This window comes from Hyperolius riggenbachi, chromosome 12 (genome assembly GCF_040937935.1).
Source record: "Hyperolius riggenbachi isolate aHypRig1 chromosome 12, aHypRig1.pri, whole genome shotgun sequence".
Classification (NCBI taxonomy): domain Eukaryota; kingdom Metazoa; phylum Chordata; class Amphibia; order Anura; family Hyperoliidae; genus Hyperolius; species Hyperolius riggenbachi.
Window position 1 is genome coordinate 219,624,660 of NC_090657.1, and position 24,910 is coordinate 219,649,569.

The following is a 24,910-nucleotide window of genomic DNA, read 5'->3' on the forward strand; positions in this document are numbered from 1 at the left end:
GGGGGGGCACGGACACAGCAGGGAGCCAGCTGGCAAGAGCAGGATCACTAGTGCACAATCCTTACACTCCTCTGCCAGTAACAAACCCTGCTCCACCATCCGTTCTGCTCCACTGACTCGCATTGAAGCCGAAGGGGAGGTGGGGGGGTGTTGTAAGGAATAGCGGAGATGCCGCCGCGGAGACAGGCGGCATGGCGGCTGTCTCCGCGTATCAGCCGGTGGCCTCTGCCGTGCAGTTTCATGCTAGTGATCTGCCTGGTCCTTCCATTGCACATAGATTGAGGGCTACGCGCACGCGTGCGCCAGGCAACAGGACCTTTATGCGAGTAGAAGGGGAGTCAGCTGATCTGTCAAGTCAGCTGACTCCAACAGTACTTCGGATTGGCTGAGTGGCTGGGGCGGCGCTGCGGAGCAACTTAGTATATATAGTACCAGACTGTCAGTTGCCCGGTGTCTACTGTTGCGAATGCTTACGTGTGAGCGCTCAGACCTTATTCAGATCCCAAAGTGTGCCAGAACCAGCCGGAGCTGGGAATCCACACTTAGCCAGATTCTGTTGATAGCTTAAAGTACTAATTACATTGTATTATCTGTTATGACCTTCTGCCTTCCTTGACTATTCTCCTGCTTGCTGACTCTGTACCTCTGCCTATCTGATTTACATTGCCTACTCTGCTTGTCTGACCTCGCTATCCTCGCCAGTGGGCCTAGCCACTGGTGAGGGATGTGTAGCAGTCACCTGCTCCTCAGGTGAAGCTTTATTGTAGTACTGTTGGCAAATACCTGCTCCTCAGGTGATTACCTTGCAGCTACCGGTGGCACCTGCTCCTCAGGTGTCCACTGGCTTCAGTACTGTCTGAATCGCCTGCTTCTCAGGCGATCAACATTGCAGCACCCCAGTAGCTCCTGCTCCTCAGGGGCTCCTTTACTGTTGTACAGCCAGACTCACCTGCTCTTCAGATGATCCTTGGCTGCAGTATTGTCTGTAGTCTCCCGCTCCTTGGGAGACCTTATCTTCCTCATTACTGTTGCAACAAACACTATCTCACCTTGGTAGTCCTGTGTCTGGCTATACTAGCATTATTGGTGATTCTGCAGATCACCACATAATCAGGTATAGCGTCTGTATTATTGGTGATACTGCAGATCACCAATAATCAGAAAATCTGTTTAGCTGACACCAGTCGTTACAGGTGTAACTTTTCATCACATTAGTTGTGCTGAAAAAATTAGGCTTATACGCGAGTAAATAAGGTGTGTATTTAAATAGCACTGACATCTTCCACAGTACTGTACAGAGTACATAGTCATGTCACTGACTGTCCTCAAAGGAGCTCACTGTCTAACCTTACCGTAGTCATAGTCCTATCTCCAGTGAGTCTATGCCCAATTTAGTGGAAAGCCAATTAACTTATCTGTATGTTTTTGGGATGTGGGAGAAATCTGGAGTGCCTGGAGGAAACCCACGCAGAATTCTCACAGATGAGGATGCCAGATGGCAATAAAAATCCTGAAAAGGTGGCAGGCGGCGTCTGTCAACCCATCTTTCCTCCTTGTTACAATAGGAAATCCAGAAGAGGTTCTCACCTTTCACCACCACCCTCTCCTAAACTATTTTTTCCCTTGAATTGAGCTCTTACGCTTACAGTTTAGTAAGATGTAATAAGGCAAAGTGGAAGTTAGTAAAGTGACATGAGGTACCTTTTTTGTCAGTTTAGCCATCGATCACAGGAAAGTACCAATAGGGAGTCTTGAAAGGACAAAGGGGAGGACATTCCTCCAGACACCAATGGATTTCCTCCTGACATGCTTAGGAACAGTTGTGATTTGCATATATTTCTCTTGAAAATAGCTATGGAGCAAACAATCACATTCCCAAGCAGTTTTCACATAAGAAAATGTACGGTTTTGTACTTTGGTTCACAATAAAGAGATTTTTGTACGAAACTGGAGTAAACCCTTAAAGTGAACCAGAGACGAAGCATCCTTATGTATTTCACCATATAGATCAGTGGGAACATTAGAGAAAATACCGACCCTGCTCTCTGTTTCATCCTTCACTGCTCAGCTTCCTTCTAATTAGCCCTGATAAAATCCCCAACTGAGCATTCAGTCTGGCTTTGCTCAGGAATCATTATAGTCGAGTTTGTCTTCTCTGATGTCTTTTCAAGCTCAAGCCTGCCCCCTTCTGGCTCTGCTATAATGACTCAGCTATAATGATTCCTGAGCAAAGCCAGGCTGAATGCTCATCCAGGGATTTTATCAGGGCTGATAACAAGCAAGCTGAGCAGTAAAGAATGAAACAGAAAGCAGGGTAGGTGTTTTCTCTAATCTTCCCACTGATATATATGGTAAAATACATGAAGGTGCTTCATCTCTGGTTCACTTTAAGGCTGGTTTCACACTGTAAACTGGCTTTAGCAATGTGGTGCGTGGCGCCCATAGCACCGCATCGCACCACCAAACAGGCCTTCAGAGAACACTGTGTTAGTACTAGTTAGTTCGTTAGTTAGTTCCCTGTCTGGCCAGCAGCTAAGCAGGAAGTGACACACACTTGCGGCCACTTCCTGCTTCGGGGTATGCGGAAGTTGCACAGAAGAGCATGGTAAAGGTACGCTTCTGTGCATGCACGCTGCGATGTTGTGACGTCAAATTTTAAAAAACCCAGCGTCCCCATACACTAACATGAATTCCGGGCCGACGCAGCTCGCCGTGGATCCCGCACAGTAACATAGTTCTGCGCCAGCATCAAATTAGGTACTTCAGGCGCAGCGTACCGCAACGTGGGAAGTGTGAACTTCCTCATAGGGCTACATTAAGCTGCGGTAGCGGTGCTTCAGTTTGATGCACCGCCCTAGTGTGACAGGGCCCTAAGGTACTCATACAGTACTTGATGTATGGAGAGGTCAACCATGAAATAGATTCCTCAGAGATAGATCTTTTGCCTGCCTACATATAGCGATGGCCCAGCCTTGGAGAACTCATGGAGAAGCACATGATCAGTTTGATCAGCTGATAGATTTGTAAGCCTCTGATTTGCTGTGATGACTTCCTGGTTTAACACATGATCATGACCAGCAAATCAGATGCTTACAAATCTATCAGCTGATCAAACTGATCATGTGCTTCTCCATGAGTTCTCCAAGGCTGGGCCATCTCTACCTACACACAGCACACCGATCCATCAGAAATTGGACTAGTGCCACCACCTACCTGGCTGCCCCCCCAAAGTGTACATGTGTGTTCCCACCCTTCCCCATGCCCATAAGGGCCCGCCTTCCACCGGTGCACGGCTCCTGGCCTCTTCAGGTGTCCGCCATCACTGTGAGCACCTGTAACACTTGGCACATGTGCAGAGTCATGTGGTACTGTAGCGCTCTCGATGATGGAGTAAACCGGAGGAAGCCTGGAGTCATGCCAGCGGACAGGGGAGCCTTTATACACTGCATATAGGCATAGGGAGCACATGGTGGGGGATACCGGCTGGGGGTCCATAGGTCGTCGCTATATCAAACGCCATTACTGCCATGCACCCCATTCAGAGGCGGGACAAGGTCCTTCAGCACCCAAGGCTGAGACAGCAAAGTGCGCCCCTCCATCCCTCCCACCCCAGCCGTCACACACTGATTGCTATTACACTAAGAGGCCCCTCCATCCCTCCCACCCCAGCTGTCACACACTGATTGCTATTACACTAAGAGGCTCCTCCTCCATCCTTCCCACCCCAGCTGTCACACACTGATTGCTATTACACTAAGAGGCCCCTCCATCCCTCCCACCCCAGCCTTCACACACTGATTGCTATTACACTAAGAGGCTCCTCCTCCATCCCTCCCACCCCAGCCTTCACACACTGATTGCTATTACACTAAGAGGCCCCTCCATCCCTCCCACCCCAGCCGCCACACACTGATTGCTATTACACTAAGAGGCCCCTCCCCATCCCTCCCACCCCAGCCTTCACACACTGATTGCTATTACACTAAGAGGCCCCTCCTCCATCCCTCCCACCCCAGCCTTCACACACTGATTGCTATTACACTAAGAGGCCCCTCGTCCATCCCTCCCACCCCAGCTGTCACACACTGATTGCTATTACACTAAGAGGCTCCTCCTCCATCCCTCCCACCCCAGCCTTCACACACTGATTGCTATTACACTAAGAGGCCCCTCCATCCCTCCCACCCCAGCTGTCACACACTGATTGCTATTACACTAAGAGGCTCCTCCATCCCTCCCACCCCAGCCTTCACACACTGATTGCTATTAGACTAAGAGGCCCCTCCATCCCTCCCACCCCAGCCGCCACACACTGATTGCTATTACACTAAGAGGCTCCTCCTCCATCCCTCCCACCCCAGCCTTCACACACTGATTGCTATTAGACTAAGAGGCCCCTCCATCCCTCCCACCCCAGCCGCCACACACTGATTGCTATTACACTAAGAGGCCCCTCCCCATCCCTCCCACCCCAGCCTTCACACACTGATTGCTATTACACTAAGAGGCCTCTCCTCCATCCCTCCCACCCCAGCCGTCACACACTGATTGCTATTACACTAAGAGGCTCCTCCTCCATCCCTCCCACCCCAGCCTTCACACACTGATTGCTATTAGACTAATCGATGCCCCAGGGCCCCCAACCCCTTAATCTCTAGTTATGGCTTGCAGTCACTGTCATGTATCCCATTTTCTTATTTCTTTCTGCTTCAAACACAATTGGGAATGACAGCTGAATGAATTGTGCGCCCCCTCCTACACTGCGCCCTGAGGCTGGAGCCTCTCCAGCCTATGCCTCGGCCCGGCCCTGACCCCATTGAGCCCTTTCAACCAAGATTTTACCAGCATTCCCGATCGATCCTTTCAACTGATTCCAGCCCAAAATCAATAGAAAAATTGATTGGGCGGCCGTGTTGTCAATTTTCCACAGATTCCATAAAATGATCGAATTGGACAGTGAATTTGCCCGCAAAAGAATTCAGAGGTGGTTTGCAGAATATTGTCTTTATAGATGTCTCGGCCCAGTGGTAACCATCCTGCTGAACGGCAGCGGTTTTATAATTCACGTCGTTTCTCTCCCTTCCGCTTATACATTTTCATAAAGTCACATTTCCTCCGCTTGCTTTGTGAACGCGTCGCCTGCGGGGCTGGAGAGTCAATTAGACATCACTTTTATTCTCAGGTTTATAAAACTTCATTTCATTTCTCATCTCTGTATTTCTCCCCCTCGGGGCTGTTGGAATGGAGCTTTATTGGATTGTTGTGATTGTAATATGTCTGTGTTTACATCAAACGCTGGTTAGCGTCACTTGAGTCTCGTTGGAGTGACTGGAAAACAGTGGCTACTTTCCTGGCTGTTTTGACGATCCTCTGCTGCTGATACTTGTTGAATTATTGGCTGTGTTAGCAAAGATGCTGCCGCGTGTTCAAACGCCACCTTTGAACGCCCTAAAGGTGCCCATACATTACTCGACTTGGCGACCAAATGACCGTCCAATTTGAGATTTGTAATCAAATCAAATGAGAATCGGTACTGCCAAGAGCACGCCCGATCAACGATGTCACAAATTACGGGCTAAAATTGGTTGCATGTATCGGTCGGACATTCTGCAAAATCTTGGGCTGTCGTGATCGGGTGCACGGTGGTAACGGCGTGTGATATCGGGACGAATGTGACAGAATCCTTGTCGCTGTCCCCTCTAGTGTAAAATGTGCCCCATCCTGTGCTCATGCCTGATTGCTTAACCTGTTGTTGTCCGCCACTGTCTCCGCCCTCTTCCACACACACATACCCCATGTGATTGCCAGTGTATTACACATGGGAGCGTGTGTGACATCACACACTTTCACACGTATACCCTAGCAACCACGTGGGGCGCAAGCGTGTGGGGAAGAGGATGGAGACAGAGGCAGACACCGACGGTAAGTATTCAGGGGAGGTACATCTTCACTTGGGTGTGGCGTTGTCATTAGGCTGATTCCCGAAAGAATTCATGCTGAAATCGATTGGGAGTCAGAGTGCTTTGATAGACATCCATACACTGATCAAACTATGTCCAATCAACGCTTTAATCACATTTGTTTCCCATCAGAAAAAGGTTTTATAATGGAGAGGTGATAATGGCAACAAAACCACACACACCACACACACAGACACACACACCACAGACACACACATACACACACCACGCATACACACACCACGCATACACACACCACACAGACACATACACACACACATCCACACACACCACACAGACACACACACACATACACACACCACGCATATACACACACGCACACACACCACACATACACACACACACCACGCATCCACACACACATACACACACCACGCATATACACACACGCACACACACCACACATACACACACACACACACCACGCATCCACACACACACACACACACACTACACATCCACACACACATACACACACCACGCATACACACACCACGCATACACACACCACAGAGACACATACACACACACACACAACACACACACACACACATCCACACACACCACACAGACACACACCACGCATATACACACACACACACACACCACACATCCACACACACACACATACACACACCACGCATACACACACCACAGAGACACATACACACACACACACAACACACACACACACACATCCACACACACCACACAGACACACACCACGCATATACACACACACACACACACCACACATCCACACACACACACATACACACACCACGCATACACACACACACATACACATACACACACACACACACACACACCACGCATACACACACCACGCATACACACACCACACAGACACATACACACACACAACACACACACACATCCACACACACCACACAGACACACACCACGCATATACACACACCACACATACACACACCACGCATACACACACACACATACACACACACACACACACATACACACACACCACACACACACGTCATTTAGATGTTTCTAGAAATGGTTACTGCATCACCGTAGAAATCTGGCATACCTATTGCGCTATCTAGGGCCAAGTTCACTGACTTCCGGGAAGTTGTAACAGCCACTGAGTTCCCCCTACCATTGCGCCTTGTTGTGAATGTGGCTATTGGATGAGGATGTGGCCAGCCTGCTTGGATTCGGTTTTCGGCTGTGGTGCTGGAGGTTTTGGCTGAAGGGGGAGCTAACCTTCTGTCCGGTGTTAGTCTACAGAGCAGGATGTGGTTTGGAATAAGAATGGGACATCATCCAGAAGGTGTTGGTCCATGTTGCCATGGTTGCACTACGCAATATTTGCAGAATCTTCCACTACCATATGAGGGGCTGCCAGATGGGGGATCTTCGTCTCCCATTGATCTCTACTGATGACTGACATTGTGAACCTGCCCCCCGCACCTCATTTGGATTTGGTGGGCATAGGAGTCCAAATCGACCCCAAGCCTGTGCCAACAATACACCACGTGGCAGAATTCTCCCAAAGTCATTTAACCCCCCGCACACTCTTATGCAAATTTTTTCATACAAATCATGCAGGAAGCAATGCTATCCCTACAGCTAAGTTAAAAGCCGAGGTCTTAGTTACAAGGATAAAGCTTCTTGCATAGTCACATACACCACGTATAGGTTCTCCAGTGTTGGTACGTGCCCTAACGCTGGCCCTGTAACATGCATAGTACAAACATGCAAGCATTTAGTATGTCAAGCCTATCAAGGGATTAGAAACTTGTATCCTAACGTCCTCTCTTGGGACAGATAGTGCGTCAAACTAAACCCCCGTGGGAGCTAACAAAATATATCCACATGTACCAACATAAGCTGTGTGCATGCTGACAGTGGTCACTATCCACAAGGCAGGTGCCTAGGGCCTGGAGAGAAACTACGAGCCGATTGACACTAGCCACTACCAAATCTTACAAAAAAATCCAGGTGGCCATCAAAAGTGGGCACCTTCCTAGGGCCCCATTTCAGCATAATCCGTCTCTGCTGACCGGAAAAGAGGGAGAGCACTGGATAAATCGTAGCCAAAGTCTGGGCCAAAACCATTATTATTATTACTACTATTATTACTACTATTATTACTACATCCTTCACACCTTGATTTCCTGGATCTCTTATGTTCCCAGGGTTTGTTTCCCAGCCTTTTAGTCACTTATCCCCATTGTTTTTGAAGTGTCGAGCACCAGGCTTTTATTTAGTGGAAAAGTGGGTAAAAATGTCAATAAGTTATTGTTGAATTATATTGTGTCTTTATAACACTAGAGCCGCTCTTTTGTATTTCAGGAGCCGAAGAGCCGCGGCATTTTCCAGACAATAAACAGCGAGAATAACCTGACGACTGACGACATCGTGCAGAGGATCATCAAAAACAGGTCAGGCATCTAGAAAAGACAACAGGAAATATGGCAATCGTGTAAATAACATAGCAGAGCAAAAACGTACCCACTCTCCAAACCAATAGGTTTCGGCCTCCCGGTGTCACCCCTGATGATACTGGAAGGCCGAAACCGGTCGGGTTGGAGAGTGGGCAAGTTTTTACTGATCTGCACTGGCACTTTATGTTCACTTACATGTGATTTGATGTAAAAGGGTCCTGTCTGCAAGGACCCACAATGTGAGTGATCTGTTACCCTCAAGTGTTGTGTGTGTGTGTACTAATAAATGCATTTTGGCTTAAAGGACATCCGAGGTGAAAATAAACTGATGAGAAAAACAATTGTATCCATCCTCCTCCTCCTAAAAAGGACTTTTTTTTTAGATATCCCACAGTTTTATTTTATGTTTAAATCTAGTTTTTAAGTTTTTTGAGTTTCATTGTCTCTCCTCAATGACACCTTCATTGAAGTATGCCAGAGCTCAAATCTATGAATTGACCCTTTTTTATCTCTTTCTTGCTCTCAGAAGCCATTTACTGACAGGAAAATATTTTATGGCTATAATCACTTATCAGTGAGGGTAATGCTATAGTCTGACCCAGTCCGACCCAGACAGAAACTGTCACTTGCATACCTGTTTTTTAACTCTTTCAGGCAGAGAACGAAAAAAAGGAACACAGCATAGTTATTTGTGTGCATGGCCCTGTACATACACATGTCTATCTCATCATGTCACTTGTCACCTTTGTTGTCTTTTAAAGGGAATCTGAGGCGAAAGACGTCTCAGGTTCCATACTTACCTGGGCCTTCATCAAGCCCCCTTGAGGCGACTCTGTTCCTCGCCAACTCCCTGGTTAGCTCCTGTCCCCTGCTGGTCGGCCTGATAGCCTGGCTGAGTCACGCTTCATCGCGCATGCCTGTCTGCCCGCATGCCCTCATAGCTGGAAGCGTTCTGCATCTGCACTGGTAACTACGGGAACACAACAGTGACGTGCGCGCGACTGGGACATGCATTCGCAATGAAGCGCTACTCTGCTAGGCTACGGGCCATCCAGCAGGGGGGCAGGAGCCACCCAGGGAGACGGCAGGGGACCAGGCGGCCTCAAAGAGGCTTGAGGAAGCCCCAGGTAAGTATGGAACCCAAGACTGTTTTCATCTCAGGTACACTTTAAGATTTTAGTACCTGATTCCATCTCATTTTTATGTAGTGGTGGCCACTTGTGAGGTTTTTTATGCACTGGACTGCTGCAGGGAACACAGGATCTGTGGGTGGAATCTCGGGGTGAAGAGATTATTACAGCACTGAGGCTATATTGGAAATCCTACAGATAAACAGGATGGGGCTTCAAGGATACCTGAGGTGACATGTGCCATGAGATAGACATGTGTATGTACAGTGCCAAGCACACAAATAACTATGCTGTGTTCATTTTTTTCTTTCTCTGCCTGAAAGAGTTAAATATCAGGTATGCAAGTGACAGTTTCTGTCCGGGTCAGACTATAGCATAACCCTCACTGATAAGGAATTACAGCAATAAAACACTTTCCTAGCAGAAAATGGCTTCTGAAAGCAGGAAAGCGATAGAAAGGGTCAATAGTTAATAGATTTTAGCTCTGGCATACTTCAATGAATGTGTCATTGAACAGAAACAATCAAACAGTAAAAACTTAAAAAAGTGGATTTAAATATAAAATAAACCTGTGGGATATGTAAAAAAAAGTAATTTTTAGCAGAAGGAAGATAGATACAATTGTTTATCTTGTCAGTCTATTTTCACCTCGGGTGTCCTTTCACAACCCACTTGTGAAATGCGCACTGCTTTAGAGGTACATCACTCTACTCATGCAGGACCAGAGATGGTCAGTGACATGCTTATGATTCCAGCTGACATGCAGATTGTTTGCGGTTTGGAGCTGGGCCAATGAACATGAACAGGAAGTGCATTTGATTGGACAATTCCCAAGCTGCAAACCAGTTGGCTGGCTGACGCCTAAAACCTATGTGAAGTCACGTGATCAGTGGCGTTTTCATGTTGTAAAATAAAGCAGAAAACCGAGAGCCCAATATAGTGTAGTATGTATTGGAACAGGGAAGAATAATGAATCGTAAGTATTATACTTACAAACCTGGGTTACCCTCGAGGAAACCACTGTATAGGCAGGTGGGGAGATTAGGCCTGTCCTCACTCAAGACTAAGATGTCGCTCTCTGTAGATAGAGGAAAAGAGGGTGTACCACCCTTCCACCAGGCAATAAACAACCGGATGTCGCAGAGATGCCAAGCTGTTATTGGACCTAGAGCTGTGTGAAATTCCGGTTGTTTATTGCCTGATGAAGCGGGATTGTACCCGTGAAACGCGTTGCAGTTTTATCTAGGAGTATGTGAATAAATTATTACTACCTTAAGCGACAGCATCGTGTATGTTTTGGTGTGGCTGGTCCACCACCGCCACCTGAATGTTTTAAACTTTTTAGCACATTTTATCCTTTTGGCGCCTCTGTACATCCTCATATCATGTTGTAAAAGGCGGACTTGAACTCTGAACTTCCTCTCTGCTCTAAAAGATAAGCAACAGCAGAAAAAGCGAATCGGTAAGAAAACAAAAACTGCCCCTGGGGGATATTTACCTCGGGAGGGTGAAGCTTGAGGAATCTTCCCCCATCCTCTTGAGCTTCGGAGATCCATCAGTGGCTCCCCAACAATCCGCCAACAAGCTATGCGCAGGCGCAGTAGCAGGCGCAGCAGCGGCTTTGTGTTCGTCTCAGGTGGAAATAGCCGAGCCCGATCAGGTCCGCTCTACTGTGCAGGTATGAGTCGTCTGTGCAGGTGTGAGTCGTCTGTGCAGGTGTGAGTCGTCTGTGCAGGTGTGAGTCGTCTGTGCAGGTGTGAGTCGTCTTTGCAGTAGAGCGGATCTGATCGGCTATTTCTGCCTGAGCTGATCGGAATGCTGATACCGCATCCTGCGCAGGAGTGCAGGTTGTAAATATTGCTGTACGGGGGCTGCCAGCGCTCCATCCTGGAGTTTTGTTACAGCTAATAGAAATCCTGCAATAAATCTGCAGTGTGTTTACTTCCTGCTTTCATGGAAGCAGGCATAGGGTTAACATCCTGTGTTTACATATTAGCTGCTCTGCCGAGATTTCTGGGCTGACACAGCTGGAAGATGGAATTACAGCTTGTGATTAGTCACAGGTGAGGGGGAATTAGACTAAACTCTCTCAATACATACAGGGTGGATTTCTGTATGTTGTTCAGTCTATCCTGCAGAAGAGTTTAAGTCCACTTTAACCTGTGATCCCTGTTGTGCAGCCCCCATCTGTTCTCCTTCTTGACATCACATCACTTAACCTCCTGGGCGATACAATAACATCGCCAGGGGGGCAGCACTTTTTTTTTTTTTTAATTTAATCATGTAGCTAGCCTAGCGCTAGCTATACATGATAGCCGCTGTACATCCCCCACCCCTTCCGATCGCCTCCGGCGATCAGCGCAAACAGGAAATCCCGTTCAGAACAGGATTTCCTGTTTGGCTTCCCCCGTCGCCATGGCGACGATCGTGATGACGTCAAAGGGAGTCCCGATCCACCCCTCAGCGCTGCTTGGCACTGATTGGCCAGGTTGTGCACGGGGTCTCGGCGGGGGGGCCTATAACGTAGCGGCGGATTGGCGGTGATCGGATGTTACAAGCTAGCAACAAAAAAAGTAACAAAAAAAAATGCAAAACCAGCCCAGCAGGGCCTGAGAAATCCTCCGCGGCGGTATAGCCCGAGCTGAGCTCGGGATTATCGCCCAGGAGGTTAAAGAGACTCTGAAGTCTCTTAAAATTCCGCTTTTTATATAAAAAAATGTGTATAACATCATTCCCCTAACCAGGGGTCTAGTCCTGGGAAAAGAAGTGAGTGGACTCACCTGTAGAACCTCTGCGCGCCAAAAAATGGGCGTGGTCAAGCACACCGTGGGCGTGGTCATGGGTGGGGCCAAATATACATGACCTTAGCAGTGATGTAAAAGGTCTGCCAAGGAAGTTTGAGCTCTGCCGTAGTGTATCCCCCAAAAATTGATGTAATCTGACAGCATTTCACCAAAAAGACACATAATCTGGTAGAAGTTCCTCCAAAATACAGATAATATGGAAGTGGTTCCCCCAAAATGGACAATGTGGCAGCAGCAGTTCCACCAACATACACATAATCTGGAAGCAGTTCCCCAAAATACGCGAAACCTGGCAGCGGATCACCCAAAATACACGTAACACCCAAAGGACATATAATCTGGCAGTAGTGGTCCCCCAAACATACACAATCTGGCAGCAGTTCCCCAAAATACACATAATCTGGCAGCTGTTCCCCAAAATACATAACAGCGATTCCAAAAAAATGCAGATAATCTGACAGCAGTTCCCCCAAAATAGGTACCCCCAGCATAGGTAGCCAGGTCTATAGGTGTCCCCAGTATAAGTAGCCATGATTATAGTAGTCCCCAGTATATGTAGCCAGGGGTATATATGCCTAGTATATGTAGCCAGGGGTATATGTGCCCAGTATATGTAGCCAGTGGGATATGTCCCCAGTATATGTAGGCAGGGGTATATGTCCCCAGTATATGTAGGCAGGGGTATATGTCCCCAGTATATGTAGGCAGGGGTATATGTCCCCAGTATATGTAGCCAGGGGTATATATGCCCAGTATATGTAGGCAGGGGTATATGTCCCCAGTATATGTAGGCAGGTGTATATGTCCCCAGTATATGTAGGCAGGGGTATATGTCCCCAGTATATGTAGGCAGGTGTATATGTCCCCAGTATATGTAGCGAGCGGTATATATGCCCAGTATATGTAGGCAGGGGTATATATGCCCAGTATATGTAGGCAGGTGTATATGTCCCCAGTATATGTAGCGAGGGGTACATATGCCCAGTATATGTAGGCAGGGGTATATGTCCCCAGTATATGTAGGCAGGTGTATATGTCCCCAGTATATGTAGGCAGGTGTATATGTAGGCAGGTGTATATGTCCCCAGTATATGTAGGCAGGGGTATATGTCCCCAGTATATGTAGGCAGGTGTATATGTCCCCAGTATATGTAGGCAGGGGTATATGTCCCCAGTATATGTAGGCAGGTGTATATGTCCCCAGTATATGTAGCGAGGGGTACATATGCCCAGTATATGTAGGCAGGGGTATATGTCCCCAGTATATGTAGGCAGGGGTATATGTCCCCAGTATATGTAGGCAGGTGTATATGTCCCCAGTATATGTAGGCAGGGGTATATGTCCCCAGTATATGTAGGCAGGTGTATATGTCCCCAGTATATGTAGGCAGGTGTATATGTCCCCAGTATATGTAGGCAGGGGTATATGTCCCCAGTATATGTAGGCAGGTGTATATGTCCCCAGTATATGTAGGCAGGGGTATATGTCCCCAGTATATGTAGGCAGGTGTATATGTCCCCAGTATATGTAGGCAGGGGTATATGTCCCCAGTATATGTAGGCAGGTGTATATGTCCCCAGTATATGTAGGCAGGGGTATATGTCCCCAGTATATGTAGTCAGTGGTATATGTCCCCAGTTTATGTAGTCAGTGGTATATGTCCCCAGTATATGTAGGCAGGGGTATATGTCCCCAGTATATGTAGGCAGGTGTATATGTCCCCAGTATATGTAGGCAGGGGTATATGTGCCCAGTATATGTAGGCAGGTGTATATGTCCCCAGTATATGTAGGCAGGGGTATATGTCCCCAGTATATGTAGTCAGGGGTATATGTCCCCAGTATATGTAGTCAGGGGTATATGTCCCCAGTATATGTAGGCAGGGGTATATGTCCCCAGTATATGTAGGCAGGTGTATATGTGCCCAGTATATGTAGGCAGGGGTATATGTCCCCAGTATATGTAGGCAGGGGTATATGTCCCCAGTATATGTAGGCAGGGGTATATGTCCCCAGTATATGTAGGCAGGTGTATATGTGCCCAGTATATGTAGGCAGGGGTATATGTCCCCAGTATATGTAGGCAGGGGTATATGTCCCCAGTATATGTAGGCAGGTGTATATGTCCCCAGTATATGTAGTCAGGGGTATATGTGCCCAGTATATGTAGGCAGGTGTATATGTCCCCAGTATATGTAGTGAGCGGTATATATGCCCAGTATATGTAGGCAGGTGTATATGTCCCCAGTATATGTAGGCAGGGGTATATGTCCCCAGTATATGTAGGCAGGTGTATATGTCCCCAGTATATGTAGGCAGGTGTATATGTGCCCAGTATATGTAGGCAGGTGTATATGTGCCCAGTATATGGAGGCAGGTGTATATGTCCCCAGTATATGTAGTCAGAGGTATATGTCCCCAGTATATGTAGGCAGGTGTATATGTCCCCAGTATATGTAGTCAGGGGTATATGTGCCCAGGTAGCCAGGTGTGCCCCCACCCGGAGGGAGCAGAGCAGGGAAGGCGAGCTATGGGGACAGCGGGGATGGGCGGACATCTCCCCCCCCCCCATCCCTCACCTTTGTGCTCCCCTTCCTGCCTCTCCCCTCCAGCGTTTTTAAGTGTCGGCCCGGCGGCGAAAGTGGGCGGAGACTTACCTCGTTCCAGTCGCATGGGACGCTCCGCTCTGTGTGCGGCTAGAAGACCAGACTAGCCGCACACAGTGCGGAGCGTCCCATGCGACTGGAACGCAGAAAGTCTCCGCCCACTTTCGCCGCCGGGCCCGACACTTAAAAACGCTGGAGGGGAGAGGCAGGAAGGGGAGCACAAAGGTGAGGGATGGGGGGGGAATTATGTTAAACACATTTTTGAAATAAAAAGCGGAATTTTAAGAGACTCTTTAAAATATATTTTTACCAGCTATAAGGGGCTGTATTTAATAGGGTGGGACACGTAGAGGTCTATTTAGGTTGACATTTATATTGCTTTTTTACATCCAGATCATCACTTTCAAAATTCCACTTTTAAAAATAAACACACTATCAGGTTTTTTTCCTGGGCAGTCTAGTTGAGAAAAGTGTAGAACAGAAGTAACATATATATATACCCTAAAATCAAGACCTTATTTCTGCAAAGGCCGAGTGGGCTTCTGCCTAGGGCAGCTGCTGCGTAAGGGCCCGTTTCCATTACATGCGGTGCAATGGGGCTACATAGCCGCATCGCACCACGGGTGTCCTAAAACCAATGCACGGCAATGGAACAGTTTCCGATGCTGCAGATTCTCGCACAGCCGCCTCCACCCGCCGTCCCCTCCATAAACTTCTGACTCTTCCCATGCGGAAGTGACGCGAACAGCAGCGGAAGTGATGTGATGTAGAGAGGTAGCCGCATTCGTATCACTATTCATTGGAACAGGGCCCTAAGAAGGTAGCTGGATATGGAAGAGGAGGATGGAAATGGAATGGAGAGACTGCACATGGGGAGCAACACTTGAAAAAGATAGGCTGCTGCACAGAAATATCTCTTTTTTTTATTTTCTTTTTTTAACAATAACTATAGTTATATAGATAGGAGGGAGAAAAAAGGGGTTAAAATTAGGGGGGGGGGTTGTTTATTAAAATTTGAAGGTGTATTATTGTTTATGCCCACTAGATGTCCCCATACTAGCCTGTGTACTGAACAGCACACAGGAAGTGGTGAGGAGCTTTAAATGACGAGGCATTGATGCCGGATCATCATTCACTACTGGCACTGTGATTGGTGAATGAGGAACACTACTCAGTACTCTGCCAGTGGGGGGGTGGGGGGGGGGGGATATACACGATGCAGCTGTGGGGAACTGGTTAAAACTATGCCCTGGCAGAGAATGGCTTCCAAATAGGGGGAGTAGATTTCAATTATGGTCGCCCTAAGGAATTGATAAATAATGTGATCGTTCACGATCGGTTGGACCTACTTGCTTTTCTGTTTTCATACAGTACGATCTAAAAAATCTGATCATTTTCTAAATCTTGTACCACCTTTAGTAAATGGAAAAATTAATGAAACCTTTGGAGGCGGAGCTTTCACTCATGCTACCCCTACCCTGTGGAATGCCTTGCCAAACTTAATCAAGACAGCTCCAACCCTGGACACATTTAAATCAGAACTGAAAAGCATTTCTGACCACATCACTTTTTCCCCTGTGCACATCACTATGTACTGATCTGAGACAAGCTTATGCCCTTTGTGTCCTATGGTAGAAAAGCGCTTTACTAATGTTTCGTTGTTAGAAACAATCACTGCTGCCGTATGGCGTTTGTTCCTCTGACATGAGGTGTATGTCTGCCTGTGTACATCTTTCTGACGAGGCTTGTGATGATGTCATCCCGCAGGTTAGAGTATGAGGCTCGGAACCAGAAGAAGGAGGCCAAGGAACTGGCGGTGTTTGAGGCCCAGCAGAGGCGAGGGAAAATCCTAGAGGAACAGCACAACTAGGCCTCCCTCATCCCCTATATATACATACTTACCCGCCTCCTTACTCACCAATAACACTACACACTCCTCCTCAGTCCTGCACCTAACATCTAATCGCCTGCAGTACGCCCGACACCGGGCTCTGTGCAGAGACTGCACTACACACAGATAACTACAGGGGGCGTGGCCTGGTGGGAAACGGCTTCTGTCTTTGGTTCTCTGCGAAGCAGAGCCTTGATCTTAAAGTGTACCAGAGATGTAAAAAAATATATTTATACACTTACCTGGGGCTTCCTCCAACCCCGGTCAGGCTCATTGGCCCCTCGCCGTCTTCCCAGGCCGCTTAGATCATCCTCTAGATGGCCCAGTAATTCAGCCAGTTAGGGTTAATTAGCGCAGTCCATCACACTCCCCTGTCGCACTCCCGTTGCCAGGAGCGATCAGAAGGCTTCCAGCAGTGGTAGCGCGACGGGGTGCGTGTGGCAGAGCCGCGCATGCTTAGTTCCCTTGACTGGCTAAATTACCGGGCCACCTAGTGGAGGATCCAGACGGCCCAGGAGGACGGCGAGCGACAGATGAGCCTGAAGGGGGCTGGAGGAAGCCTCATGTATGTATGTTATATATATATATATTTACATCTCAGGTTTACTGTAAAGGGCACCTGAAGTGAGAAGGATAAAGAGGCTGCCATATGTATTTCCTTTTAAATAATGCAGATTGCCTGGCTGTCCTGCTGATCTTCTGCCGCTAATACTTTCAGCCACAGCCCCTGAACAAGCATGCAGCAGATCAGGTGTTTCTGACTGAAGTCTGACTGGATTAGTTGCATGCTTGTTTCAAGTATTTGATTCAGACACTACTGATGCCAGAAAGATCAGCAGGACAGCCAGAGAACTGGTATTATTTACAAGGAAATAAATATGTCAGCCTCCACATCCCTCTCACTTCAGGTGTGCTTTTAAGTAATAAAGAAATATGTGCTAAAACAAAGTTGTTTTAAAATTGAACATGTGTGAGGTTAGAGATGGTTATCAAGTAGATGAGAAAGAAAGGTTGGCCATACATGGCTCGATAAAATAACAGATTGTATGCCATGTCGATGGTACTGATTGAATCTGCCTGAAATCTGCTTCTGCTCTAAAGATCGATCAATCGATTGATGAAGGCCCATCGCATGGATAACTCAGTCCTGATGATGGGTCATAGCAGTTAGTTACTGCAACTAGACTTCAATAGATCTAATTACTAGTGAGTTAGTCGTCCATGTGACTTGGCCCTATTTTGCAGGATCTGATCAATCGAAAATGTGATTGGACGGGTCAGAAAATTTCATTTCAAATGAATTACAATTGATTGTTCTGTACTGCATTGCACAGTACGGAGGAATTTCAGGCAGCAGATTTCAAAGATTTCGATTGGATCATCGGACAAATCCTGTCATATCTGCACTGATCTCTGCGGTAGGTTTTGACATAAAAACCATCAGATATTATCATTTTTATGATAATCTGGAAACGGACCCATGTGTGGCCTCCTTACAGGGAACCTGAACTGAGATGGATATGGAGGATGCCACATGTATTTCCTTTTAAACAATACCAGTTGCCTGGCAGCCCTGCTGATCTCTTTGGTTGCAGTAGTGTCTGAATCACACACTTAAAACAATCATGTGGCTAATCCAGTCAGATTTTTGTCAGAAGCATCTGATCTGCTGCATGCTTGTTCAGGGTCTATGGCTAAAAGTATTAGAGGCAGAGGATCAGCAGGATAGCCAGGCAACTGGTGTTTAACTACCTATCGACCGCGTCACGCCAATGGGCGTGACCACGGCTGCAGCCTAACGCCGATTGGCGTCAAGTTCTGGAGCTGCAGTTTACCAGGGAATGCGCATGCGCAATTGTTCCCTCATGGAGCTCCGCTCCACGATCAGAGCCGAAAGGGGAAAGAAATCCCCTTTGTTTACGGAGGACACTCGGCTGTCCCTCAGAGCGGCTCTAATGTGTTTCCCTCTCATAGGCTGATGCCTGTGAGAGGCGGGGAACAGCGCCGGGCGCCGTCCTATGGCGATTTAGTACGGGGAAGGAGGGAGGGACCCTTGCCTTTTTAAAATAATAATAATTTAAAAAAAAAGATTGCAGCAGCGATCAGAGTCCTCCATAAAGCGTGTCCTATTAAGGACAATAAAAGGGGGTAATATTCATGTGTGTGCGGAGTTGTAGGGCTGTGCAGCATGCTGACAAAGCTGCACAGCCCCGTGTTGTGAAAAATGGCCTGGTCACTAGGGGGGGGTGTAAGCCTGAGGTCCTGAAGGGGTTAAAATAAAACAAATATGGCAGCCTTCATATCCCTCTCACTTGAAGTTCCCTTTTAGCTGCAGTAACAAGGATACGGATGCCCCCTGGTGGTCAGTCACAAGACTCATCCCAGTGCATTACTCAAACAGCCAATGCTGAAGCAGAGAGTCATGTGACCACCAAGTAAGCCAGGGTCCTCGTTATTGCAGGTAACACTTATAGCTTGGTGATCATTGTTGTCTATCCTCACGCTTGTTCTATGTTAATCTTCTTACTGTTTCCTCTGTATAGTTCTGCTTTTAGTGACAAGTGGTTAAAGGATACCACAACTGACATGTGACATAATGAGATAGACATGGGTATGTACAGTGCCCAGCACAGAAATAACTAGGCTGTGTTCCTTTTTTTCTTTCTCTGCCTGAAAGAGGTAAATATCAGGTGTGTAAGTGGCTGACTCAGTCCTGACTCAGACAGGAAGTGACTACAGTGTGACCCACTGATAAGAATTTCCCCCTTTTTTATCTCTTTCTTGCTCTCAGAAGCCATTTTCTTCTAGGAAAGTGTTTTATAGTTGGAATTTCTTATCAGTGAAGGTCACACTGTAGTCACTTCCTGTCTGAGTCAGGACTGAGTCAGCCACTTACATACCTGATATTTACCTCTTTCAGGCAGAGAAAGGAAAAAAAAGGAACACAGCATAGTTATTTGTGTGCTAGGCACTGTACATACCCATGTCTATCTCATTATGCCACATGTCAGTTGTGGTATGCTTTAAGCAGGTTAGTTACGGTGCCCAAACACCAGAAGGTGCAAACGTTGACTTGACAGACATTCTAAAGAGGACCTGCCATTCTGTGTTCATTCTGTGTGACTGTGGGGTGAGAGTTGGCCTGCAGGTACCCTATTTCACCATATTGCTGTTTTACATGAATCTCCGGTCTGACCTCCCTCATCCTTCCCAGCTCAGTCACCGCCTCCCTGCTGCACCCCACTACCTCAGTCCCCCTTATCTGTTGTGGGAGGTTAATTTGCAACTCACGTAGGCCATACAGACATTAGACTTTCTCGCCCAAAATGATCAATTGTGATGATTTCGGGTGACAGTCTACCCAGCAGCCAATCAGAATCTTGCACTCTGGCGCCACTGCATAGGGAGGGAGAGAATAAGCAGGAGGCTCCTCCCACTCAACAGGAACACAGCAATCAGACCCAGCCATTTACAGTGCGCATGGGTTTTCTCAAACACAGAACATGGGATGTCTACAAAGGTCAGACTGTCAGCCAAAACTATCACTAGTGATTGCTTCAGCCAGCGTGTGTCATATCCATGCATCCCTTAAAGCAAACCTGAAGCGGAAAAAAAACCTTAGGATATAATGAATAGTATGTGTAGTACGGCTAATGAATAGGAACATTAGTAGCAAAGAAAATGTCATATTTTTATTTTCAATTATATAGCTTTATTTTTATAACTTTGCATAATTCTGTTACAGTTTTAAAACCACACTCGCAGAAATAATGCCCCTTTGAACTTTCCTGCAGCAAAACCTTATCTGAAGCTGTCTATCACTGTTTATTTTCTGTTTTAGTCCGTCAGAAAACAGGACTGTATCCGATCCAGTTGGTGGAAGATTTCACAAAAGCTCTTCTGCATAGATAACAACTCAAGTTTTTTAACTATTCCTGAACTGGAAAATAATGAGACATTTTCCTTTGCTACTAATGTTTTATTACTTAGCTGTACGACACAAACAATTCATTATATCACAAGTTTATTTACACTTCAGGTTTGCTTTTATATGGGATTTTCGGTTGTGTTTGGGCACTTTTAACTTTTTATCAATCTGTCCAAAATCACATTGTTGGGACCACTTATTTATCTTAATTCACAGTGATTTTGGTCTTGTCCTACAGATGGAGTTAAACTCTGGCGGGTCCCAGGTAGGGATTATAGAAATGATTGATCGATCGATTGGTTGGAGAACTCGACAAGCTTTTGATGTAAATCTTTCACTGCCCTGTTAAATATTTTAATTCAGACATAGCGTAACTTCTTGATCTACTGCTGATTGAAAGTTTTATTTATTTAATTGAAGAACAATAATATGAAGAAGAACAAGACTGATGTGTCAGAACTCCTATGATCCCCAATTTGGGGAGAGGGGCGGAGCTTTGTAGATAATGACTGTGCTACTTAAAAAGTCTTAAATCCGGGCAAGTCAGAAAAAAAACATGTTTATGTACCTTGACAAGTCCTTCATCTCTTGTGACACATTTCAGCTGTGATAAAGCAGCCAAATACCCATCTGGTCACATGATTGCAGGTTCCCTGCTCTTCCTTCAAATGCTGTTAGTCTAGGAGGGTGCCCTGCTTCTGCTTCAGGCTGGGAATGGGGCGGGGCCTGCAGGCTGCTGCATACTGTCAGTCAGCACACTAGTCTTTGAGGGAGGTTTCAGGGCTAAGGAACCACCCACTCACTGCTGCCCAGATAGCCAGCTCCCATCATGCTTTGCAGAAAAGACATGCAGAAAAAAGATATGTAACGATGATGACATCTCTTGGTTTCTGATTTGAAGCTGGGCTTTAATACCAATGTTTCTGCTTCTCTGCAGGAGGTCAGTGTGGGCACTGTGTTTCCTACAGTAGCCACTAGGGGGAGAAGACAAAGACAGCAAAGAGACTATTTATGTTTCTGTTGCCTGTCGCATCCAATCAGGTTCCTTGGTTCAGCCTAGAAAAGGGGTTGCCAGGGAAGGCATTTCTGACATTGGTTGATGGAGAGTTGGGATGTTTTTCTGCGTTGTGTTGTTTAGGTTAAGTTTTGTTCGCTTGTAGAGCTTGCTGATATTGATAGAGAAGCAGCTGTGAATTTACATAGAAGATAGAACTGGGCTTATGCCGCAACCTAAATGCTTATCCTTCAAGTATGATAACTGTGCGGACTGACTTGCGGAAGATTGTTACTTGTCCTGTGTATTTTTTTTTTATTCTCTCTGAGGATGGCTGTAAAACTGAGAGTCAGTCTCTGATCCTGTGATGCATAATTGATTGCATACGCCTCATTATAACAGGGCTTCCTTAAGAGAAAACTTAAAAAAGCTACTGTGCATCCTTGGGGGAGTGCACATGATAAAAGGAAATGGGCGTGTGTGGCAGGAATCCCCACCCCTGAGGAGAACCTGAGTGTCTTGACACCCTAGAAGAGCTTGAGAGTGCTTTGAATTTCTGGTCACACTGTACTGAACGGAGCTCAGCTCAGAAGGACATAACGTGTGTGCCTAATTCATATATCACTTCTTTTACTTTCAGTTATTCATAGCTGGCTAGAATAGATACCTTTTCCTTGTTGTAGCCTTAATTCAAAAAGTAAAGTGTTATTTATTATGATGTCCTTCAATGCTAACTTTTATTCTACTATTCTTTTAATCTGCGGGAACAGTACGTTTCTATCCTAAGAATCTTTTTTAGAATGATACGCACAATGGTCCTTTCTAATTAAATTTGGGTTCCAAAGGGGTTGATTCACTTTAACAAATCACTTATCAGAGTTAACATGCCTTATCAGAGTTAACGTGAAAAGCGAGCACTACAAACTTATGCCTGCTAATTGGCAATGACGAGAGCTGCACTCGTCCTGCCCTGAGCCTCTGCTGGTCCAATCACGTTAAAGGACATTATCCCCGCATTTTTATTGGCCCAATAGGCTGCCTGTCAAGTTTCCTGTCAAGTGACAGGCAGCCTATTGGGCCAATCAAAGTGCGGGGATAATGTCCTGTAAAGTGATTGGACCCGCAGGGGCTCAGGGCAGGACGAGTGGAGCTCTCGTCATTGCCAATTAGCAGGCATAAGTTTGTAGCGCTCGCTATGCTACTCTGATAAGGCACATCAACTCTGATAAGGCACGCTAAGCGTGCAGTAAGGGGAGCCTATAGTGATAGTGCAGGGGTAGGGAACCTATGGCTCGGGAGCCATATGTGGCTCTTTTAAAGGCTACATCTGGCTCAGTAGGGTTGAGTCAATAAGCTACAATGCGATACAAGCAGCGCAGCTTAGTGTGGCAGCGCAAATACAATTTTCAAAATAGGCACTCTACTGCTGTAGCATGCACTACTTACTTACTCACCCTACTCCAAAACGAACGGCTGCTCCAATTGTCCCACTCTGGACCCTGTCAGGTCCAGTGACTTTGTAGGACGAGATCTCCGCAATTTGGCCCAAGAGGCTGCCTGCCAAGTGACAGGCAGCCCATTGGGCCAATCAAAGTTTGGGGATCTCGTCCTACAAAGTGAACCAACCCCCAAGTAAGCTAGCTAATTGTACAAGCTGTTAGTCAGTATTTCTCCTGTCTGGCTCTCGGGGAAATTGCTGATGTTGCTGAAACCCAAGAGAAGCTGATGACGTGTCTGACACTTCCACTGCCTGGCGGATCAACTGTATACACATCACCATGTCAACAGGGACGTGAGCCCTACTGTCCCAGTTTGAAAAATATTGTATGGCTCTCACGGAATTACATTTTAAAATATGTGGGGTTTATGGCTCTCTCAGCCAAAAAGGTTCCTTACCCCTGTAGATAGTGAATCAACCCTATAGCGTCTCCAAAATTGTGGAATGAACAAATGTAAAGATATGATTAGCAATGGGTTAGAGGTCACACGCAATATTGTCATACGCACAATTCCTTCGATTTAATTGCGGATGCTTATTTCTTTAGATGGTGTTTAATCTACCGATTTACACTAACGCTGCTACAACCGCATTGCGTAAAATAGCTATAAGTCAGGCAGATGCATCGTTCTGCCCGAGTGCTCTGCACACAGCTGCTACCCTGTCACATGCTGTACAGTAAGGGGGCCGTCTCTAGCCTGTGTACAACAGTCCTTATGTGTCGCTGAGAGATCTGCCTTGAAAGGTCACCTGGGGGATGGAGTCCTTGTCCCTGCAGGTGACAGTAAGAGCTCTTTTTAACACGATTCACAGCTATTTTAGAATACGAGTTTCCTGGCGCTGCGACACGATGTTCATGCGATCATCGTTATGTGCGGCACTTTTATAAATTTATTTTTTTTCTTTGTAGGCAAATAAAGGGGTGTAAACAAGGGGTGGGGCTTTGCAACACATAGGGAAATCGCATGGAAATGACATAGTACCTTGTTGTGCGATTTTCATGCGGTCACATAGACAACTACCTATGCATTATCGAACTGCCTGCTGCAGTTTTTCCCAGGTAAAAAGTTGCAACGCACGCAATTGATGCAGTGGAAAAGGCTACCGCGATTACAGTGTTAATTATGGTGTCCCTGCGATTTCCTGGAGGCCCAAAAAACAGCTAAAGTGGCGCTTAGGCAGTAATTTGGGTGCCGTCAAAAAAGGAGCACAAATTACTTTAAAGACAGTGTAATTTAGTCAACAAATTGCGTCATACCCATGAAACCCTGGCGGCCTGCAGGGAAAATAGTAATTAACGCTGCCGGGGCTTTTGCAGGAGCAGGGGGAGATGTTTTTTGGCTTTACCCTATGTCCAAATTTCCCGACATCAAGGCGCCACTAACAGGTAGAAGAGACCAAGTGTAGAGGGGTATTCCTGTCCGTATCAGCAGCCCTGCTAACAGAGGAGGCGCCGCTGTCTGGTAGAAGAGACCAAGTGTAGAGGGGGATTCCTGTCCACATCAGCAGCCCTGCTAACAGAGGAGGCGCGACTATCAGGTAGAAGAGACCAAGTGTAGAGGGGGATTCCTGTCCGTATCAGCAGCCCTGCTAACAGCGGAGGCGCCGCTGTCTGGTAGAAGAGACCAAGTGTAGAGGGGGATTCC

At 46.7% G+C, this 24,910-nt stretch overlaps 1 protein-coding gene across 3 annotated transcripts in view; it reads left to right on the plus strand.

Annotated features, from left to right (window-relative positions):
• The window catches only part of PCYT2 (phosphate cytidylyltransferase 2, ethanolamine), a 72,382-nt gene extending 49,705 nt beyond the window's left edge, over positions 1 to 22,677 (plus strand). For 2 of the 3 annotated variants that reach the window (XM_068262354.1, XM_068262355.1), the window contains 2 exons: positions 8,322 to 8,410; positions 16,721 to 17,131. In XM_068262354.1, coding sequence (XP_068118455.1) covers positions 8,322 to 8,410; positions 16,721 to 16,823 — 192 coding nt within the window. In that variant the 3' untranslated portion in view covers positions 16,824 to 17,131. Of the gene's footprint in view, positions 1 to 8,321; positions 8,411 to 16,720; positions 17,132 to 21,010 lie in introns of those variants that run through there. The other variant, XM_068262356.1, reaches the window with a different exon arrangement.
• Positions 22,678 to 24,910: the final 2,233 nt, after the last annotated feature.